The sequence below is a fragment of the Caretta caretta genome, chromosome 9 (genome assembly GCF_965140235.1).
Source record: "Caretta caretta isolate rCarCar2 chromosome 9, rCarCar1.hap1, whole genome shotgun sequence".
Classification (NCBI taxonomy): domain Eukaryota; kingdom Metazoa; phylum Chordata; order Testudines; family Cheloniidae; genus Caretta; species Caretta caretta.
The window spans coordinates 15,690,275-15,709,993 of NC_134214.1; the positions used below are offsets into that span (position 1 = coordinate 15,690,275).

At 43.4% G+C, this 19,719-nt stretch overlaps 1 protein-coding gene across 1 annotated transcript in view; it reads right to left on the reverse strand.

The window, feature by feature from the left end:
• Positions 1–19,719, reverse strand: part of FNDC3B (fibronectin type III domain containing 3B) — a 366,117-nt gene that overhangs the window by 160,362 nt on the left and 186,036 nt on the right. The window contains exons 5-6 of the mRNA XM_048864394.2: positions 13,876–14,119; positions 9,694–9,987 (exon numbers count right to left, since the gene is read on the reverse strand). Coding sequence (XP_048720351.2) covers positions 9,694–9,987; positions 13,876–14,119 — 538 coding nt within the window. The remainder of the gene's footprint in view (positions 1–9,693; positions 9,988–13,875; positions 14,120–19,719) is intronic.

The following is a 19,719-nucleotide window of genomic DNA, read 5'->3' on the forward strand; positions in this document are numbered from 1 at the left end:
TTGTCACTTTCGGCCATTTTATTTTATTTTAATGCTTTAGTACTGGGTTAGTTCACACTAATAAAGTTATCAGATTCGATGTTTTAGGTTGCTTTTAACACTCATCCTAACTACTAAAAGAGATCATGTTGTTTAACCAGTTATCGATAAATCTGCAAACAATTCAAGCTGAAATACACGTAAATACAAAATAGCAGCTGTAATTAGAGGGATGCATTGTGCAAATATCAAATATGGAACCTGACATGGGGCTCTGTTCATTGTGAATTATTCCAGGGCCCCTCTGATTACCTTTCTGCATATCTTGCCACCGCACCTGACAAGTCATTTAGACAGAAAAATGTTCAGTGCACTGGAGGTTTTCAGAATATATAAATTAGTATTGTGACATGTTTGGCTCCAGGCCTTCCCAAAAAGCACTGCCATGGGCTGAAAAGCTCATACTAACGAGCAGCACATTCCCTGTGGAAAATTCCTCCTAATTCTGAGGAATTGATTTTTATTCCTCTTTTGTTGCCCATAAGCAGTATTTGGGCCATGGACTTAATGCCAGATGATTCTTAGACTTATTTCAGTGCAGCCATAGTTGGGAATGAGCTTGCCACTCAATTTCAAAATGCCAGCGAGTTGTTTGCTTTATTAGGTTGGGAGGAGAGAGAGTGATGTTAATTACCTGGTCTCCTGCCAAGAAGGATTTTTTTCCCAGTTTGATGGAAGACACCATGTTATTTTCCATCATTTGGTCCCTTTCCACTTTTAAGACTCTTCTTGGCTGACAGAGTGGACGTTCCATGGCCCTGACTTCACTAATTTTCTTGGCATTTCATTTGTACTCATGTTCTGCAGCTGTGGAGCAGTACCGGCCTGCAGAACTCCCTGGCCTTAGCAACCACAGAGGCAAAACTGTAATGCAGAGAGGCCCCATGATAAAAGAGGAGATGAGAAATGTCCAAAATCCAGAGAAAGATCCATTTCTCAACATTGTGAGCAAAAGGAGGCACAACGGCCACTGGCAAGAATCAGTATTGTAGGTCTAATTCCTTGTACAACAGCAGAACATCAAGTCCAAACATAGTTTATAGTGAGAGGCCTATTCTCTTTGACAAACAACCCATTTTGCATTGTTCCTGACAAAGTGGTGAATAAATGAATACGGACGCCCTCCCATTCATTTCTCAAGGATAGCTCCCCTGGCAAGATACTAAAAACCTGTTTTAGTTTTCTAATTTAAACTATAGACATTAAAATTATCTGTTGCAGTCAATGGACATGGCAAAACGTTCCAAAGAAAAATGAAAGAAAAGCCTTTGTCTGCAGCCTTGACATGCCAGACCCTATTAACATTAGACACTGTCACAGAAACAAAGGGAACTACTGTGAGGACAGCACAGGTGTGCTGTTTCATAAACTTCATCGTGGCTACAAAATCACGTAGGAGGAAGAACTCGGTCATGCCAAGACAACAAACATTAGAAATCTCCCTTTTTTATTCCCTAGGTAAAACACACGTGTCTAACAAAACCTAACTAATTCCCACTAAGCATAGCATGATGCAACATTTATGAACACAAAAGGTACGCACAATTCATATATTTGCTGAGCCAGTTATATAGACAGCAGAATATGAAGAGGAAGGAAAGAGTTATATTTTACTGAGATACATGCATCTGATATGGGATTATATTTGTATCCCCATTATCTTCTCTACTCCTCTCTTTCTCCCTCTTTCTATTTTTCATCCAATTTGTCCTTTCTGTTATAGTTTTTACATGCCTGAGTCTAGCAACACCCAGTGCAAGCCTACACTCAGATTCCTCTCAGGCTAATAATTCAGCATCAGAACTATGTACTGTATTAGCTGCTCAGATGCTTTCTTTGGAAGGAAGGTTGGCAGCTGAAGTGGGGAAGGGCTGGAATTTTCCCATCCCTCTTGAAGATCTTCCTTGGAAACTCAGTACTTTGTGGTAATTATATTCTATCTAGTCAGCAACACTAGTAATCAATTTGAGATACTCAATATCAGTTGGGTTTATAGCACATGCCATCACTTTGCGAACCTAGTAACATGAAGTTTGTATGGGATACAATATTCTGCAATACTAGCAACAAAAAAGTTCCTTTTCCATTTTCATTGAACACAGCTGTACAAAATTAAGGGGCCAGCCTGGCAGCCACTCTGCACACGGAGCTACTATTGGTTTCAATGGAAAATTTATGAACAGCATGGTGTGCAAATTAGGCCCCTCGATTGGAAGACCCATAAGAAAAATCTTTCCACATTCTGCCAATATAATGCACAAACAACAGCCATTCAAAGGATATAAGATTACAAAGTGCCTGGCCTAATGCAGGAGTGTCCCCCACTAGGAACTTATCTGCCCCGCCACACATTTTCTTCTGCAAGCTCTGACTCCCTTCTTTGGGTTTACTCTCCTGTTCTGTTGCTTCCCTGTCCTGGAAGCTGTTTCATTTGACTCCCATTTGTGGAGCACATGATGCTTTTACAGAACAGCAAATGGCTTCAACAGTGAAATTATCTTTCTTTGATAAGTTTCACTGCTGTCCACACAGTACCACTGTTTTCCTCATCAGAGGTGAGTAATGACAATCCTATAAGTTTACAGTGAGAAAAAAGAATGATGGGCAGAACTGTAGGTGGGGAGGAACAAATAAATAGGAAGACGTAATCCAAATCTCTAGCCTCAAGTAAATCTCCCTCGAGACTCAATAGCTACATCTACACTGCAAAGAAAAAGCCACAATGCCGTGTCTCAGAGCCCGGGTTAATTGACTCAGGTCACAGGGCTCACTGTATATCTTCAGGCTCGGGCTGGAGCCCAGGGTTCAAGACCCTCCCTGGGTTTCAGAGCCTGGGCTCCAGTCCAAGCCTGAATGTCTTCATTACTACTTTTATCCCTGCAGCCTGAGCCCCTCTGAGATGAGCTGTTGCAGATGAGGTTTCTTCCATAAACACCATTCTGAAAATTAGACAAGTAGAAGGGCCCTAAGACATCCTTAACCTAATAATTAGGATAAAAGGCACACACAGGTCAAAGAAAGGTAAGAGATTTCTAGACCTTAAATTGTGTGACTGTCCGAGCAGGTATTATTTATTTATTTTGATTTATACCAAAGTGTTTATTTGCACTAACGCAATCCTACAATACAAGATAAAAAGCCCACCTATAACAATCCCAATACAAACAACAAAATAATCAGGGAATTAGGTAATCAGATACAAAAAGACCACGCCATACTCTCCAAAGGCCCCAGCAACCCATGCTACGTGCAGAAGAGAATCAGATTATTGACAGTTATTGTAAAATTCAGGATCCAAACAGCATTAGAATCTATTAACACCGTTACAGTCCAGATGGAGTTGAAGGTGGCAAAATTCTATGTTCTATTACAGAGCCAATATTTAAATACTGACTTGTCTTTTCACAAATATAAGTTGTCCTCATTTGCTACAGCCTATCAGACACAAAACAATGCAGAATCTTACACAATACTTTACTAACAATCAGATGCCCCTATAAACTTATTAGCAGAAATGCAGTTGAAGTGGCCTGTTAGGTGCACTCAGATGTAACACAGCCTGTAGTCAGGTCTGCCATAACCAACTGGTGCTACTAAAAGCGAGCAACAAATCAGTGTGCCCCAAAGACTTTCAGGGCACATTGTGCCTTGAGAGATTACCTTAAACAGTAGTAAAATAATGCAACACAGCAGTGCTTAGTCAGCATTCAGGAATTACTTCATGTCTTCAGCCTACCACCACAACTATACTAAAACAGATCCAGGCATCACTGGACACTCCCTTCCCAGCTCACACGTCAGATGACTATTTCCTTTCCTTTGCTCTGTTGCTGAACTTTAATGCTTTTACCACGTCCCCTCGCACATACACTGCACTTTGTTGTTCCAATGAGGACTTCTATTTTAAATTTCCTGGCTTAAAGTGTCTTAAAACACTATTGTCCCCAATTTTAAAAGCTGAAACAGATGTGTGTGCATGTCTCTCTCTCTCCTTTACTATAGTAATTCCGTTCAGTTACACCCATGCAATCTCATGCGACTTTTACATGGGGGTAGCTCAGGCGAAAACTTGGCCAACTGTGTACATATATATATATTATACATACCGTGTCCGATATGTATACTGAATATCTAAATATAGATGCAAATGTGAAGGAATGGGAACTACTCTGTAATAATTTAATATTGTATTTTCACCAAGCTACTGGGATGTTTACTGTATGAATATACTGGGCTTGTTTAAAAGCAGAGAAAAACAAGCAGGAAGGAAAGTGAATGGCTTAAGATCAGCAACTTCTGTGCAAACACTTGAGGCCTGTTAAGGGACAATGTCCTTGCCAGGAAAGGCTGGCGCACACCAGAGATCAAAAAGACTACAGCAATTTGCAAAAGGGTCTCTCTCTCAAGAGACGGAATGTTGTTCAGGAGTCCCAGACTAAGACACAGACACCCGTTGGAGTGTCTGAAGAAGTTAAGCCTGTCTAGCTCACCATCAGGGGATAGTTAGACTTAAGGTAAAACAGACGTGTAGAGAATTATTTTAAAATCCTGTTTTTCTAAATGTTTTGTTCTTACCACAAACCTAAGAATTCCTTGGTTTAAGAAGATTGTTTGGTCACTATATTCACCACTTGTCTCAGATAGTGAAGATAAGGGACTACAGCTGATACACAGGGTGTGGTAGGCTAGGGCTCAGTCTAAGAGTGAGAGAATTGTGGAATTCCACCTCTAGCAAGACAGGTAAAGGTACGAGGCCTGACACCTAAAGGGATGCACTCAAAGACACTAGAGGGTGGACAGAAGTGCAACTAGTCTAGTACCTGTGACACACACATTACATTATGGGCCGAATTCTCTGCTGGTGTATAAACTGGCACAGCTACATCAGCAGAGAATTTTACCCAATATCTGTATCCCTATATTGGGAGGGTGGGATAGCTCAGTGGTTTGAGCATTGGCCTGTTAAACCCAGGGTTGTGAGTTCAATCCTTGAGGGGGCCATTTAGGGTTCTGGGGCAAAATTGGGGATTAGTCCTGCTTTGAGCAGGGGGTTGGACTAGATGACCTCCTGAGGTCCCTTCCAACTCTGATATTCTATGAATCTACATTAATATATGGAAAGAGCCATTTTAAGTCACAGGAGCAAATATAAATGTATTTTACACATTGTGTGCTTGCTCACTCCTTTGCCTACATTCTTATTTTACTACCTTACCTTATTTCTGTTTTACTCTGTAAAATATTCATATGATCATTTCTATCAGGGATGTTTTAGGGAAACACTGCTTTATTGCATGTGAAATTAAATTACATGTAAATAAGGAACAATTCTCCTTCAAACAATAATTTCACTGTATAGTGAGAGGCTGAAAACTCTCAGTCTGTTTAGTTTATCAAAAAGAAGATTAAGAGGTGGCTTGATTATAGTGTATAAGAACCTGATGTGACGAAGTGGGACTGTTCTTAATGTTTCCTCTGAATAGTGTGGGGGTGCCTCAGTTTCCCCTATGCAGTTCTTAAGTATCTAGGTGGTGGGGTAAGGGTGTATGATCATTGCAGAGCCCTAGAGGGCAGGTGTGTGCAGGGATCTGGACACAGAGAATGGCCGACACCCTGTTTCCTGGCAACTGATGGCCTGGGCCCTTCCCCCCCTGCAAGGTGAGAGCTGAAGGGTTGGAGAACAAAGGAATCAGGTGACCACCTGGCCCGGGAAAGGAACAAAGCCCAGAGGAGGAGGGGCTGGAGGGGTTTTCAGTTTGGGGCTGTCTGGGACATGGAGTGAAGTGCAGACGTGGTTGTCTGGCTCACTGCCCCCCAGAATGGACCCAGCAGAGGGGTCCCGTTCTCTGCACCTGCAAGCTCTGTTTTAGACCATGTTCCTGTCGTCTAATAAACCTTCTGTTTTACTGGCTGGCTGAGAGTCACGTCTGACTGCAAAGTTGGGGTGCAGGACCCTCTGGCTTCCCCAGGAGCCCCGCCTGAGCGGACTCGCTGGGGGAAAGCGCACGGAGGGGCAGAGGATGCTGAATGCTCCGAGGTCAGACCCAGGAAGGTGGAAGCTGTGGGAGCTGTGTGTCCTGAAGACAGGCTGCTCACAGAAAGGCGACTACCCCAGAGTCCTGACTGACTTCATGGGGAGCAGTTCCAGAGCATCGCCCAGGGACTCCGTGACAACTGGTGGCAGCGGTGGGATCTACTGCACCCCGTGGATGGCGCTTCCTGCAGTAAGTGACTGGGGAGCAGTAACACGAAGGGGGATTGCCGAGGACCAGGCCTGCTGAAGGCTCAGAGAGGAGCGGTTTCGGGGGGCGGTTAACCCCTGGGAGTGTGTGACCAGCGAGAAGTACTGTGCAGTAATGGGGTCCCCCTGGGGACTGCAGTGAGCAGTCTCAGGGGCGGAGGAGTCTGCAGCTCGACCCTGGCAAAGAGGTGGTGACCTTGAGAAGGGCTGGCACACTAGGGGTTCTCCCTGGAAACCGTGGGGAGCTGAGAACACACGGGCCTGTGAGTCCACAACAACTTGGGAGGAGCGGAGTGATGGCCTGTCACCGTCTCCTTAAGAAGGACATTGTAACCCTGTGCAGAAAGAGAGGGTTGAGCATTGGAAAGTTCACCAAAGCAGAGTTAATCGTGCAGCTGGAGGAGGATGACCGCTCTAAGGAACAGATTCCTGACCCCAACTGGGGCTATAGCAGGATCTGGGAGCAGCTGAAGCGGGAGCCAGGCATCGCCAAGACTCCTGTCCCCGACCAGACGAGGGTCTTCATGATCGGGTTCCCCATCGGGGGATCAAGACGGACGGGATTGCAGCTGAGTCTGAGAGAGCAAGAGGACCGTGGGAGACAGCGAGAGCCCGAGAAAGAGCTGCAGAAGCAGCAGCAGCATGAACTGGCGGTGGTGGGGCGGAGAGGCCTAGGGGACCTCCCCGGGGTGAGTGGGGATAGATCCCGGGGGGCCAGTTCCGCAGGGAACCTCGAGACTAAATTGCTGCCCCTGGTTAAGGAGGGGGGGTGTGTGGATGCCCACCTCACTGCCTTTGAGCAGGCTGGCGATTTGAACCAAGGGGACCCTGCGGAAAAGCCCCGGTGTCTAGCTCCCTTGCTGGGTCCCAAGGCCATAGACTCCGTCAGCCAGGTGGTTGGGGATGTGGACAGGCTCCCACTCCTGACCCCAACCTATATGTCTGTGTGGAGTTTCCTGGGGCCAGGCCCCCCGGACCTCCAGTGGGAGTAGAAGGTGATGGTCAATGGGGAGACATTCTTGGGGTGGCCAAAGGGCATGGGCTGCATAAACCTTCCCACATGCGGCCTGCGAGTGCTATCGACCACCCCTGATCTAAGGGAGGGCGTGAAACTGGAAGGGCCTGGTGTAACTCCTACCAAGGAATGGGAGAGATGCTGGGGCATCCATGGGAACGTTGGTGGCTTCGAACTTCCCCAGGTCACCGGCTAAAGTGACCCCGCTCAGTTCGATCTCGAAGGGGGGAGAGATGTGACGAAGTGGGACTGTTCTTAATGTTTCCTCTGAATAGTGTGGGGGTGCCTCAGTTTCCCCTATGCAGTTCTTAAGTATCTAGGTGGTGGGGTAAGGGTGTATGATCATTGCAGAGCCCTAGAGGGCAGGTGTGTGCAGGGATCTGGACACAGAGAATGGCCGACACCCTGTTTCCTGGCAACTGATGGCCTGGGCCCTTCCCCCCCTGCAAGGTGAGAGCTGAAGGGTTGGAGAACAAAGGAATCAGGTGACCACCTGGCCCGGGAAAGGAACAAAGCCCAGAGGAGGAGGGGCTGGAGGGGTTTTCAGTTTGGGGCTGTCTGGGACATGGAGTGAAGTGCAGACGTGGTTGTCTGGCTCACTGCCCCCCAGAATGGACCCAGCAGAGGGGTCCCGTTCTCTGCACCTGCAAGCTCTGTTTTAGACCATGTTCCTGTCGTCTAATAAACCTTCTGTTTTACTGGCTGGCTGAGAGTCACGTCTGACTGCAAAGTTGGGGTGCAGGACCCTCTGGCTTCCCCAGGAGCCCCGCCTGAGCGGACTCGCTGGGGGAAAGCGCACGGAGGGGCAGAGGATGCTGAATGCTCCGAGGTCAGACCCAGGAAGGTGGAAGCTGTGGGAGCTGTGTGTCCTGAAGACAGGCTGCTCACAGAAAGGCGACTACCCCAGAGTCCTGACTGACTTCATGGGGAGCAGTTCCAGAGCATCGCCCAGGGACTCCGTGACACCTTCACATAGAGAAAACACCAGACACTAAAGAGCTCTTTAATCTAGTGGAGACAGACACAAGAACCAATGGATGGAAGCAAAGCCAAATTAAAAATAAGGCACAAATGAGGGTGATTAACTACTGGAACAAACTACCTGGGAAATGGCGGATTCTCCATCTCAAGACTGGATGCTGTTCTTTAGACAAAAGTTACTGGGCTGGACACAGGAATAACTGAGAGAAATTTAATTGCCTGTGGTATAAGGAAGTCAGACTAGATGATGTAATGGTCCCTTCTAGCTTTAAACTCTATGAATAGTGTGACAAAGTTCCTACTCTACTTTGGTGGGTATTGCGCTTATTGGCGGATTTGCTCGCCTTGGAGCTTCATGGCAGCCCTCAGTTTGGCCGTTTTCATGAATCCACAGTCCAGGTCAACTCCTCCTGTGTCTGACCAGGAGTTGGGAGGATTTGGGGGGAACCCGGGCCCGCCCTCTACTCCGGGTTCCAGCCGAGGGCCCTGTGGAATGCAGCTGTCTAGAGTGCCTCCTGGAACAGCTGTGCGACAGCTACAACTCCCTGGGCTACTTCCCCATGGCCTCCTCCCAACACCTTCTTTATCCTCACCATAGGACCTTCCTCCTGGTGTCTGATAATGCTTGTACTCCTCAGTCCTCCAACAGTCTGTGTTCTCACTCTCAGCTCCTAGCGCCTCTTGCTCCCAGCTCCTTACATGTGCACCACAAACTGAAGTAAGCTCCTTTTTAAACCCAGGTGCCCTGATTAGTCTGCCTTAATTGATTCTAGAAGGTTCCTGATTGTGCTGGAACCTTCCCTGTTACCTTTCCCAGGGAAAAGGGACCTACTTAGCCTGGGGCTAATATATCTGCCTTCTATTACTCTCCTGTAGCCATCTGGCCTGACCAAGTCCTGGCCTGTCACAATAGTTAGATTCCATAAATCGTTGAAGAAACCATTCTTGATTGATGGCACTCCTGGATTGATGAGGTTTAGTCATTTGTGGATTTAAAAAATTTGCCAAGTTTAAGCATTTTTGTCCTAGAATCTCTTTCAAATCAACCATTTTGGTTTGCATAACACTCCCCATGAGGCATATTTCTTCAAGCAGAAACAGTTCTAAATTGTCCAATCAACTTCTTAAATCTAACACATTTACATACTGAGATGCAGTGTAGGGACACAAAAGGCAGAGTTGATTTACAATTCAGAGGTGCTTTAAGGATTTACGTGAAGTGCAAAGTCACTCAGAACCAGAAAGATACCCAGATCACATGCCGCAAAAAGATGTTTTTAAGAATGGGATTATTAGTGGGAGATACCCACGAAAGACAGGAGGGAGATGGTTTCCTCTTAAGTGCACATTTTTGCAAGCCTGAAAAGTGCAAAAAAGAGGAATTTAAAAACATAAAAATAATAATCTTTCAGATTACCATGTGAGTCTTGCTCGTTAGACTTTGGGCTGCTTCTTGCTCTGCGCTCTAGTTTTTTTACTCCTGGTGCTCCCGCCACACCTCCTCCTCCACTGCTTGCTCCATTGTGACTCTTCGCATAACCATTGTACACAGTTGTGCAGTTGCCCAGGTGGCTTTTGTAGATGGATGAAGGAGGGCTGTTGAGGCGGTTCTGGCGATCAATCTGTCTGTCTTTGAGTTTTTTGTGCTGTGGTTTGCTGTACTGATCTTCCCTGGTAATGTAGCTGGACATTCCATATAGTGGTATAATTTCTGAAATAACAAGAATTTATCCACATTACCTTAAAACTAAAATCATCATTATTGAGAAACAGAATAACATCCTGACCTAGATCTTATCAACCCCTCAGCCATCTCTAAATAAAGCTATGAAAAACTTGCCTAAGATGGGTTTTCACAGCAAACCTGAGATTCAGACGGGTTATTTGCAAGGTTGGCAAACCCACTGCATAAACCCGGCCCACATATTATTTCAGGTTTCGGAGAACACTTCAATCTCTTTGGTCACTCGATTACAGACCTAAAAGTGGAAATTCTTCAACAAAAAAACTGCAAAACCAGACTTCAACGAGAGACTGCTAAATTGGAATTAATTTGCGAACTGGATACAGTTAACTTAGGCTTGAATAAAGACTGGGAGTTGATGTGTCATTACACAAAGTAAAACTATTTCCCCTTGTTTATTTCCCCTCCTGCTGTCCTTGTAAACTGCTGGAAATGGCCCACCTTGATTATCACTACAATAGGTTCCTCCCTTCCACCCCGCTCTCCTGCTGGTAATAGCTCACCTTTCCTGATCACTCTTGTTACAGTCTGTATGGTAACACCCATTGTTTCATGTTCTCGGTGTATATAAAATCTCCCCACTATATTTTCCACTGTACGCATCCGACGAAGTGAGCTGTAGCTCATGAAAGCTTATGCTCTAATAAATTTGTTAGTCTCTAAGGTGCCACAAGTACTCCTTTTCTTTTTATGGATACAGACTAACACAGCTGCTACTCTGAAACATGACATAATCTGATTAGCATGGGAAATCAAATAAATGCAGAAGTTTTGCTCTGAATCTTTGTGCTTCTTATTGGACCTCACAGCAAAACCCAGGAAGAGCTAAAACCAGGCAGACTGAAACTGAAGAAAAGGTTCCACACAAATTAACAGCAACCAAACCTACAAGGTTTGCACAGCCCTAGCTTCACCAAAATGTGTTGCCGTAGACAGGGTTCGAGGTCAGTTATTGGCTGTGTCCTTCCAGGTTTTCTAGAACAGCCAGACTTTGCAATACTCTCTACCACCACCCACAATGTCTGATGCATGTAGCTGCAGCAAGTGAAGGCATTATGTGGAAGCTGAGATGAGCAAATGGGACCATTAGGGAGGAAAATCTTAAAAAGAAAAGTTAAAATACATAAAGGTTTCAAATAACGTTAATATGAACTTCCAGGAATGGCTGCGTGAAATTTAGTCACTTGCGTTTGCAGGAAATTATGCAAACATTTTTTTCATTTTTTCCCTGACAAGGGTTCATTACCTTTGGATTGTGCTTTGAGCTCGGAGTGTGAACAAATTCAAGTTCAAAGCAAAATGAAAATACACTTTTGCTTTATTTCAATACAAAACGCTGAAGAGACCCAAGTTCCGTTAAAGCCCAGTCTAGATTAATTCAATCATCACCCCAGTTTGCAAACTGAGCCAGCATTTTGGTTTCCAAAGCAAACTTTCTGCCCAGCTCTAGTGTTAATCCTTTGTTTTTGAAGTTTGCCATACATACTGTAATTAGAACTTGTTGAATTGCTCCAGTTGCTTGGTTCTTTTACTTCCTTTCTTTTAGAAGTGTCTTGTCATTTATTTTTCCTTATCTAGTAACATGATCACATTAAAGTGCTAACATAAAGTAGCTTTCTATATTTAGTATTCCAAGAATGTGGTACACTAAATGCAATCAATGTTATTTTGGGGGTTGGAGGACGGAGCTGATAAGGAAGAATTTACAAGTAGCGTTTTTCAGAAAAGAAAATCCAATTTAATTGTCATTTTGGTTAGTGTATAAACCATTTTGCATTGAAACATGTTGGGGACAGTGAATCAATATTCATTAATACAAGATGTCATTCAGGTAACCATCAGAGTTTAGATTCTTGTAGTATTGCAAACATACATGACACCACTCCAACAAAGTGGGCATCTACACTATTTTTGTGCACTGTGAATTTGTGCCACTGATTGGTAACCCCAGCTTACAGAAATATTTACTACCGACAGTTCTAGCAGCTGGTAGTCCGAATGTCTACCTAATGTGCTGGAGCTTTTGTATTAGCTTCCCTATTAAGCAAAACAATTGTATTAGAGATAAGCAACTTTTGCCTTTGTAAAAGGGAACAGTAAGGTTCCTATCCTACCTGATTGGATACTATCCTACTGATATATCATGCCTAGAAACTGTGGCTGTATCATTTAGCTTTTTTTTTTTTTTTTTTTAAACAATGTCCTGACATTTCTAGGACAACTAATGTATAAAAAACTAGAGTTGGTCGGGAATTTTCTGTAAAATCCACATTTTCAGAGGAAAAGGTGGTTTTGGCAAAAAATTTCTATTTTCCCCATGGAAAATCAGAACGAACATTTAGTTTGAATGAGTTCAACATTAATCTGCATCTGTCTGAGCTACTTCAGTGCCTCATGGGAGTCAGTTCGGGTGCACTGTGCCACCATTTTCCCCTGTGGGCCAGGGTCCCTGGCTGAACTACACCTCCCATGATGCATGTTGGTCTCCCTTCTGGCTAAACTGCTGTGGTGCCTCAGGGCAATGTTGAAATTCTGAAACGTGTTTCTACTGAAAATGCCAAAGTAAAACAGTGATTTTTCAGTTGTAAAAATATTGTAATTTTTTACAGGATGGACACGCCACAATTTTGTATTAGCTCTCTGTGAAACATACACAAGTTAAGGTATATGAGCTCTTGAGCTACTTGGAAAATTTGTTCCTAATGTTTTTGGCTATGATATTGTTTCTGATGAGGCAATGACATCTAAAAGAGACAGAGTGTAGAGTTTTTCTTTTGTCTAATCAAATTCAGGATAATACTCCACTCTTGATGAGAAAATTAAATATAATAATCAATATAAAATTGAGAGGGGGAAAATAAACCAGATAGATACCCATGTCTATAGCTCTCAAAGGCAAAATTCACTCTGATGATTCAGCTGATTTACAGTTTCATAGTGTTGTTTAGAAAAATTCTATGAATTCTGTGAAATTCCATAATTTGGCAATACAATAAAAAATGTGAATCTACAAAGAGAAATTTGCCATGTTAAGCAATTCAAATAGTTTTGCTGATGTAGGTACAGTAACTTCATTTCTTTTTGTTTAACACAGTTTTAGACCACACAAAGACGATCTCAAGGGTGGAATAGACATAATAATGCACAGTGCAGACAGAAATAAATTGTGCTTTCACTCCTTTCACTTGAATTATTTACTTAACCTGTAATGATTAGGGTGGTCACGTTACCCTTGGGGACCAGATAGTGCTTTTGAAATGACCTATTGCACATTTTAAAGAAGCAGATTAACCAGAAAATCCCTTGTTGTTATTTCTGAGAAGTCCACTGCAGCTCTAACATGACAAAGGGTCAGGAAGGTGCATCATCTTCACCCATTAGTGTCAAGAGGAAACTTTCTATTAGCTTCCGACAATGATTGCCATAAGACTTGTCAAAACTAATCCCCCTTTCCTATGGCCCCCTGCCTCCATTCCCAAACAAGGGTTGGCAAAATTTGAATACAGGACAAAAAACGCTATGTCACAGTGCTGCAGGATGATACAACAACTTGACTCTCAGAAGCACTTTGAGTCATAGGAGGGAGTACTTTTTTGCCCTTATAACAAAACTGAGTTGGGAATTAGGTTTGCATCCTGCACCCTATGTTTTCAGGATGTGATGTTTTTGAGTTCTTTCAGACTGGGTGCATCCACTCCCCAATACCTTGTCCATTCTGTAGATTAAGGAAGGAGTTCAGTTCATGTGGGGGAAACCACTAAACCAACAGTACAGTTCATCTGCAAATCTCCACTTTCCCAGCACTGCAAATACTTTGGATACACATCTAAAACACAAGGATTTCTTTCTGCTCACCTTGTTCTCCATATATTGTAGGGGGAAGATGATGCTGTGGGAAAAATTGGGGTGGCATGTCTCCAGGGCCGGTGACAGGAGGGTAGAATGCCGTATGAGAATTGTGAATGAAATGGGGGTGGTGTGCCAGGTAGGGAGGTAAATGGTGGGTTGGAGAGATGGCGGAGGGATAGCTGGGAGGATAACACTCTGGAGACTGGGGTGTAACCACCACCCTGCGAACGCCCGTGTTGTCTTCTATCACCTGAAAAGGGAAGCAGGGAAATTAATACATCATGTATCATTTCAAATACCATTTTAAAAAATAACATTATTCATCTAAATGAGCTCTCCTTGGCTAGGATCATAACCCACGTTTCTACAGTTACGATAAGCACAAGCAATCTTAGCAGTACTGTGGTTTCCAGGGGAGACTCAGCTAGCCACGCTAATTAATTAATAAACCTATTGCAGTTGGTTAGATCTGCAGGGGTAGTAGGAGAGAAAAGGAGTACAGTAGACGCTTGTTTACAGCAACACCTTGTAAGAGCCACCGCCGCTTAGGGGCAACATTTCCCCCACTGCGAATCGTCCATTCGGTAACAAGAACATAGCCGCCTTATAAGAGCAACATTAGTGACGCTGGAACGTCATATCCAGGGGCAGAGATGGGAGGAGTGCAGGGGCATTGCCCACTGCAAACTGCACTTTTCTGCTCCTCTCCCGACCCTGACCCTTCAGCACAGCTCCAGGGCACACAGCCCCATCCTCTTGCCCTGCCTGACCGAGCCTGCCCAGGAAAAGCAGACAGGGCGATGCTCAAAGGCTGGAGTCAGGAGGAGGCCCTGTCCAGCCGGGGGCCAGTACGCATGGGGTGCATCTTTCCACTCCCCGCCCAACCCTGGCCCTTCAGTGCAGCTCTAGGGCACAGAGCCCCACCCACTTGCCCTGCCTCACACAGCCTATGTGGAGAGCATGTTTAGTGGGGAGTTTGGGGGGAGGGTCTGGAAGAAAGGGATTGGGGGTGAGGAGGGGGGTTTTGGGGAGCAGCAGAGGCACAGCTGGAAGGTTTCCTCCTTGCTTTTCTCAGCATCTGGCTTACAGGTGGCCGGAGGGGGGCGGGGGGGGTTGCTATTTTGCAGTGGGGCGTATCAGGGATCCCCTGCCCACGCACTGAGCTGTCCCCTCCATTTCAGGTGCTGGCGGTGGGGTGTGGGTGTGCTGTTTTGCAGTGGGGGGTTGTGGGACCTCCCTCCCCAGAGCACTGACCTGTCCCCTTCTCCCCTTCTGTCTCCGTTAGGAGCTGCCCCCACCTCCATTGCAGACTGCACATGGTGCCCTCCCTATCCATCCATTCATCCCTCGCCAGGGTGGAGCATGAAGCTGCCAGCAGGAGCATCCACAGCCTGTTCCCGGCAGCCAGGCTCACTCAGTCATTTTGCCGATTGGGGGCTCCCCTGCCAGACCCATTGTTCCCCTGCCCCATTCCCCAAACTTGGGTTCCCCCCCACTCCTTCCAACTCCTCCCCACTCCCCACAATTTGGCTGCCCCGCCTCTTCCAACACATTCAACTCTTCATATGCCTTTGGGTAGATGACACTCCCATAACAGCAACAGCTGCAGAGGAGCAACATAGCAAAAGGGCACCGATATGTTGCTCCTAACGAGTGTCTACTGTTTCTATATTTAGAGCACAGAACAATTCAGACGTTACCAGAAAGTAACAAAATAGGAATGACAGGTTTCAGAGTAGCAGCCGTGTTAGTCTGTATTCGCAAAAAGAAAAGGAGTACTAGTTGCACCTTAGAGACTAACCAATTTATTTGAGCATGAGCTTTCGTGAGCTACAGCCGATGAAGTGAGCTATAGCTCACGAAAGCTTATGCTCAAATAAAATAAGAATGTTTTCATTAAGGGACAAGTTTTGCTTCACATGAGTTATCCCACTGATGTCAACAGGAGAGAGAACAGGTATTCATCTCCACAGGCAAATTGACCTGCATACCTATAGCAGAATACTGTATTCTGCTAGTTTTTCTGGAATAGCTCCCAATGTGGACACTATTCCAGAATAAAAGTGACTTTACTCCGGAATAATTACTCCTCTCAGAAAGTAGATAAATTATTCCACAACAGACTGTCCACACGGTGGGCTCTGCTGAAATAGCTATTACAGAATAGCTTATTTCAGTACACAGCTATGCCAGCCAACTTTCCCTGGTAGACAAGCTCCTAGATGTGCATGATTTGGCCCTAAGTATCTTGGGCAAAACATGGGGCAGTGTGGTTATTAAAGGGGCAGACATTTTTAGCATAAATAGTAATTTTCAGTTGTTTATAATTTTTTCAGTGGTTTTACTTTTGGACTGAAATTTGGCATGTTTGTTCTCAGATTTGGAGACAATATTTTTTTTTTTATTTAAGCCAACAGATGCTGTCATTTTGGGGAACAAAGACTGACAAAAACCCATCATCATTTGAAAAAAAAATGTTTTAACCTTTTATTTATTTTCTGAACAGCACTAGATCTTCAGGGGTTTGTGAAGATTGTCCCAGGTCATAGGTCTGTTTGTTGATGGTTTGGTGAAAATTGGTTGTGATTTGTCAGAGGTATAGGAATTATAAAATGTACTTTGCTCAAGTACACTGAGTTTAATACAGTCATGTAACAGCAGCTAATTATTATTATTTACTATTTGCAGTATTATATGGCCTACCAGCCCCAGTCATGAACAAGGACCCTGTTGTGTTAGGCACTGGACAAAGACAGAACTAACAGACAGCTTCTGCCCTGAAGAGCTTACAATCTAAGTATAGATAGATCGTTGTCTCACAACTCCAGCTGCCTAACAGTTTTTAAGTTGTCAAATCATGGCAAAGGAAAGTTTTAAGGAGGGGTCTGAAGGAGGAGATAGTTTTGTGGATGTTTACTGTCAGTACTGGGAAAATTTATAGGGAGTGCTGCCTACATCCCAGCATGTGAAGGTGCATATGGAGGGAGACACAGCGAGCTCAGAATTGAGCAATGGAGACGAGTGACAAAGAGTACCTTCTGTACAATAAATCAGGGTTCTGCCACCTACCACACGGTTAAAGGAAGGATGTAGGGAAGAAGCCAGGGCTTCTGCCCCATTGACTATCCATATAGTACACAGTGTCCTGGAGGTACTACTATTTGTATCTAGGTGTTGTTATCACAGTTCATTCAGGACAGACTCAGTCAGGTTCACACTGTTAACATGAGAGACTATTAATCAAACAAATACACACAGGAGACCCTCTACCTTTAAATGAAATTTTTACAGAGGAAAAATTAGAGTCAAAAGCATTGGTGTGAATTTGAGTTTCTTATGTATTACTAATTGTCAGTATAATATCTGGTAGGTGCTACTCTGTATAAACCAGAATACAAAGCATTTAGTTTGCTATATCTGGTCATTAACCTTTAACCCTACAATGTAGGTCAGCAATTTGAAAATTGTCATTCTTAGATTTCAGAGATTTATAAAACTCCAGACAGACACTGAATGGGACTTCAGGGATTCATTTAGATCATAAGATTACTTTAATTTCAGACTGTCGATCTTTTATATTCTGCTCTCTTCAGCTTTCATGATACCCCTTATTCACCAGCCACGTATCAGTTCTAGCCAAGACATTGAAGAGAAATTTGGGGAGTGTCCAAATGCTCAGATTTTAAAATAAACACTTATTTGTGTTGTGTAAGAGTTTGTAATGAAATGTCAACTCTACTTATCTCAAGCTTAGATCACGTTCTAACCTGACTGGCATTTAAAGCCCAAAAATTCTAGTCGGAGACAGAACAAGTCTTTTCATCGTTTGGCTTTAATTAGGCCAAGCCTGAAAGAAGGCTTGGAATGTACCAGGCAAGCTCAAGCTCTTATCTGCAAAGTTAGATTAGATTTTATATATATTTTATGTTTTCGATGAAGGAGATATATGAATATGTCGACAAAGAAACCGAACAGAAAGATTGTGGTGCAATGACAACTGAAAATTAAACTGTGATCTGTCTTCTAGAAGATGAATCCTGAAAAAAAAAATGCTCAAGACCCTTTTGAAGACCTTCAGGTGAATTTCTGCCACTGGATGGAGCTAAGAGATATCAGCATATTTGAGAGGTCAGGGGATCAGCTAGTTTTATAACCGACTGCATCAAGGAGCGAACAGAGCACGTCTTTTATTTGTTTATTCCAAATTCATAAATGTTGGCAATTCAATTGTGCCTGCAAGCCACACGGCTGTTCCAAATCAAGCCCATATACACCAATGCTCTGTTTACATGGGCAAAAGATCCTCTTCATGGCCAAAGGTGGGATTTTCAGGTGAAGCATGCACCTGTCAATTTTGCAGGTGCAGGTCAGATGTCTACTTATGACATTATGTTCTTAATAAATAAATGACAACCCTGTATATTATATGTCAGAGGGTAGATAACTAAGCAGAAGTTAAAAAAAAAACTTCAGGTGGTTTTGATTTTGTAAAATTCATGTTTGACAGATTTTGGTTTTGCAAATCCATACTTGGAGATGAAATCCAGGTCCCATTTCATCCAAACCTCCCAAATAAAAAGGGTTTAGTCCCATCTAGTTTTGCTCCATTTGTCTAAATAGCACAAAGAACAGGGAAAGTTAAATTTTGTGATTTAAAGAAAGTCAGCAAATGTTTTTGTTCATCTGTACCTGTTTGCCTGTCTTGCCTTATAGACTGTAAGTTCCTTGGGGCACGGACTGTTTTCTATTATGTGTGTGTTCAGTGCCTAGTACAATGGGTCCCAACTCTGACTGTGGCCTTTAGGTGCTACTGGAATATAAACAACAACTAGCTGATAACTTGTGCCATCACATTCACAGCTGCCTATTCTATACATATTGAAAAGTAATCATTTGGTACCTAGAACCTTCATTATCTAGTCTGCTTCCAAATTATAACTAGTAGAAAGGTTATTTATCGTTAGTTTTTAAATGCCTTCTGGTCTAACTGGCATGATGCATCTTTAATAACATTATTACAGCATAATTTCTGTGTTTGCTTCATGTTTTGTTTTGGGGGTGTAATTATTGGGTGGGGTAAACTTTCATTGAAATTTGCATGGACATTCATTTGACTTAATAAAATGTTCTCTCCCCACTGAGCTCCCACTTATCATCTTGCCACATTCTTGACACTAGTACAGTTTTTAATTTTACTCTCATTTGGTTTTACATTGATGTCATCATTAAGTCACTATGACAATGCCAATTCTATCAAATTGTGGTTGTTAATCTATTCTGAAAACATAACTGCTCTGTATGTTCGTCACTGCTTTTGCCCCCACTAAACTAAATATATTAACCAATTAACAAAATTGAAAGATGTTAATTCTACCCATAAACTTTCATGTTCTCCTACAGAAAAAATTGAGACAGTAGCTGAAACCTACGTTAAGTACAGATATTGCATAAACTTTTTAAAAGGAATTTAATATAGCTCACATATATTGTATTATGTCCATGCAAAGGACTGAATCTTAGTTGTATAGAACTCATTTTACATCTTCATTCAAAGTATACTTTAACTTACACACCACAAAATAAATGATACTTCAGAAAGTGTAACTGGAACAATAATTGTTACATCAACATGGATAATTTCTGATGCACAGCAAGAAGTGCTGATTGTGCAATACTTTATGATGGGGGTTAAACAGTCTGGTTTTTAATTGATATTTTGGGCATTTCATGAACCCATTTGCAAATCAGTTCATATATCAAATTTTAGCCAGGAAAAAGTACTGAGTAATGAGCTTGTCTCCAAGAAACTGGGTGCCTTAACATTTTTATTTATTCACTTTGATTTAGTAG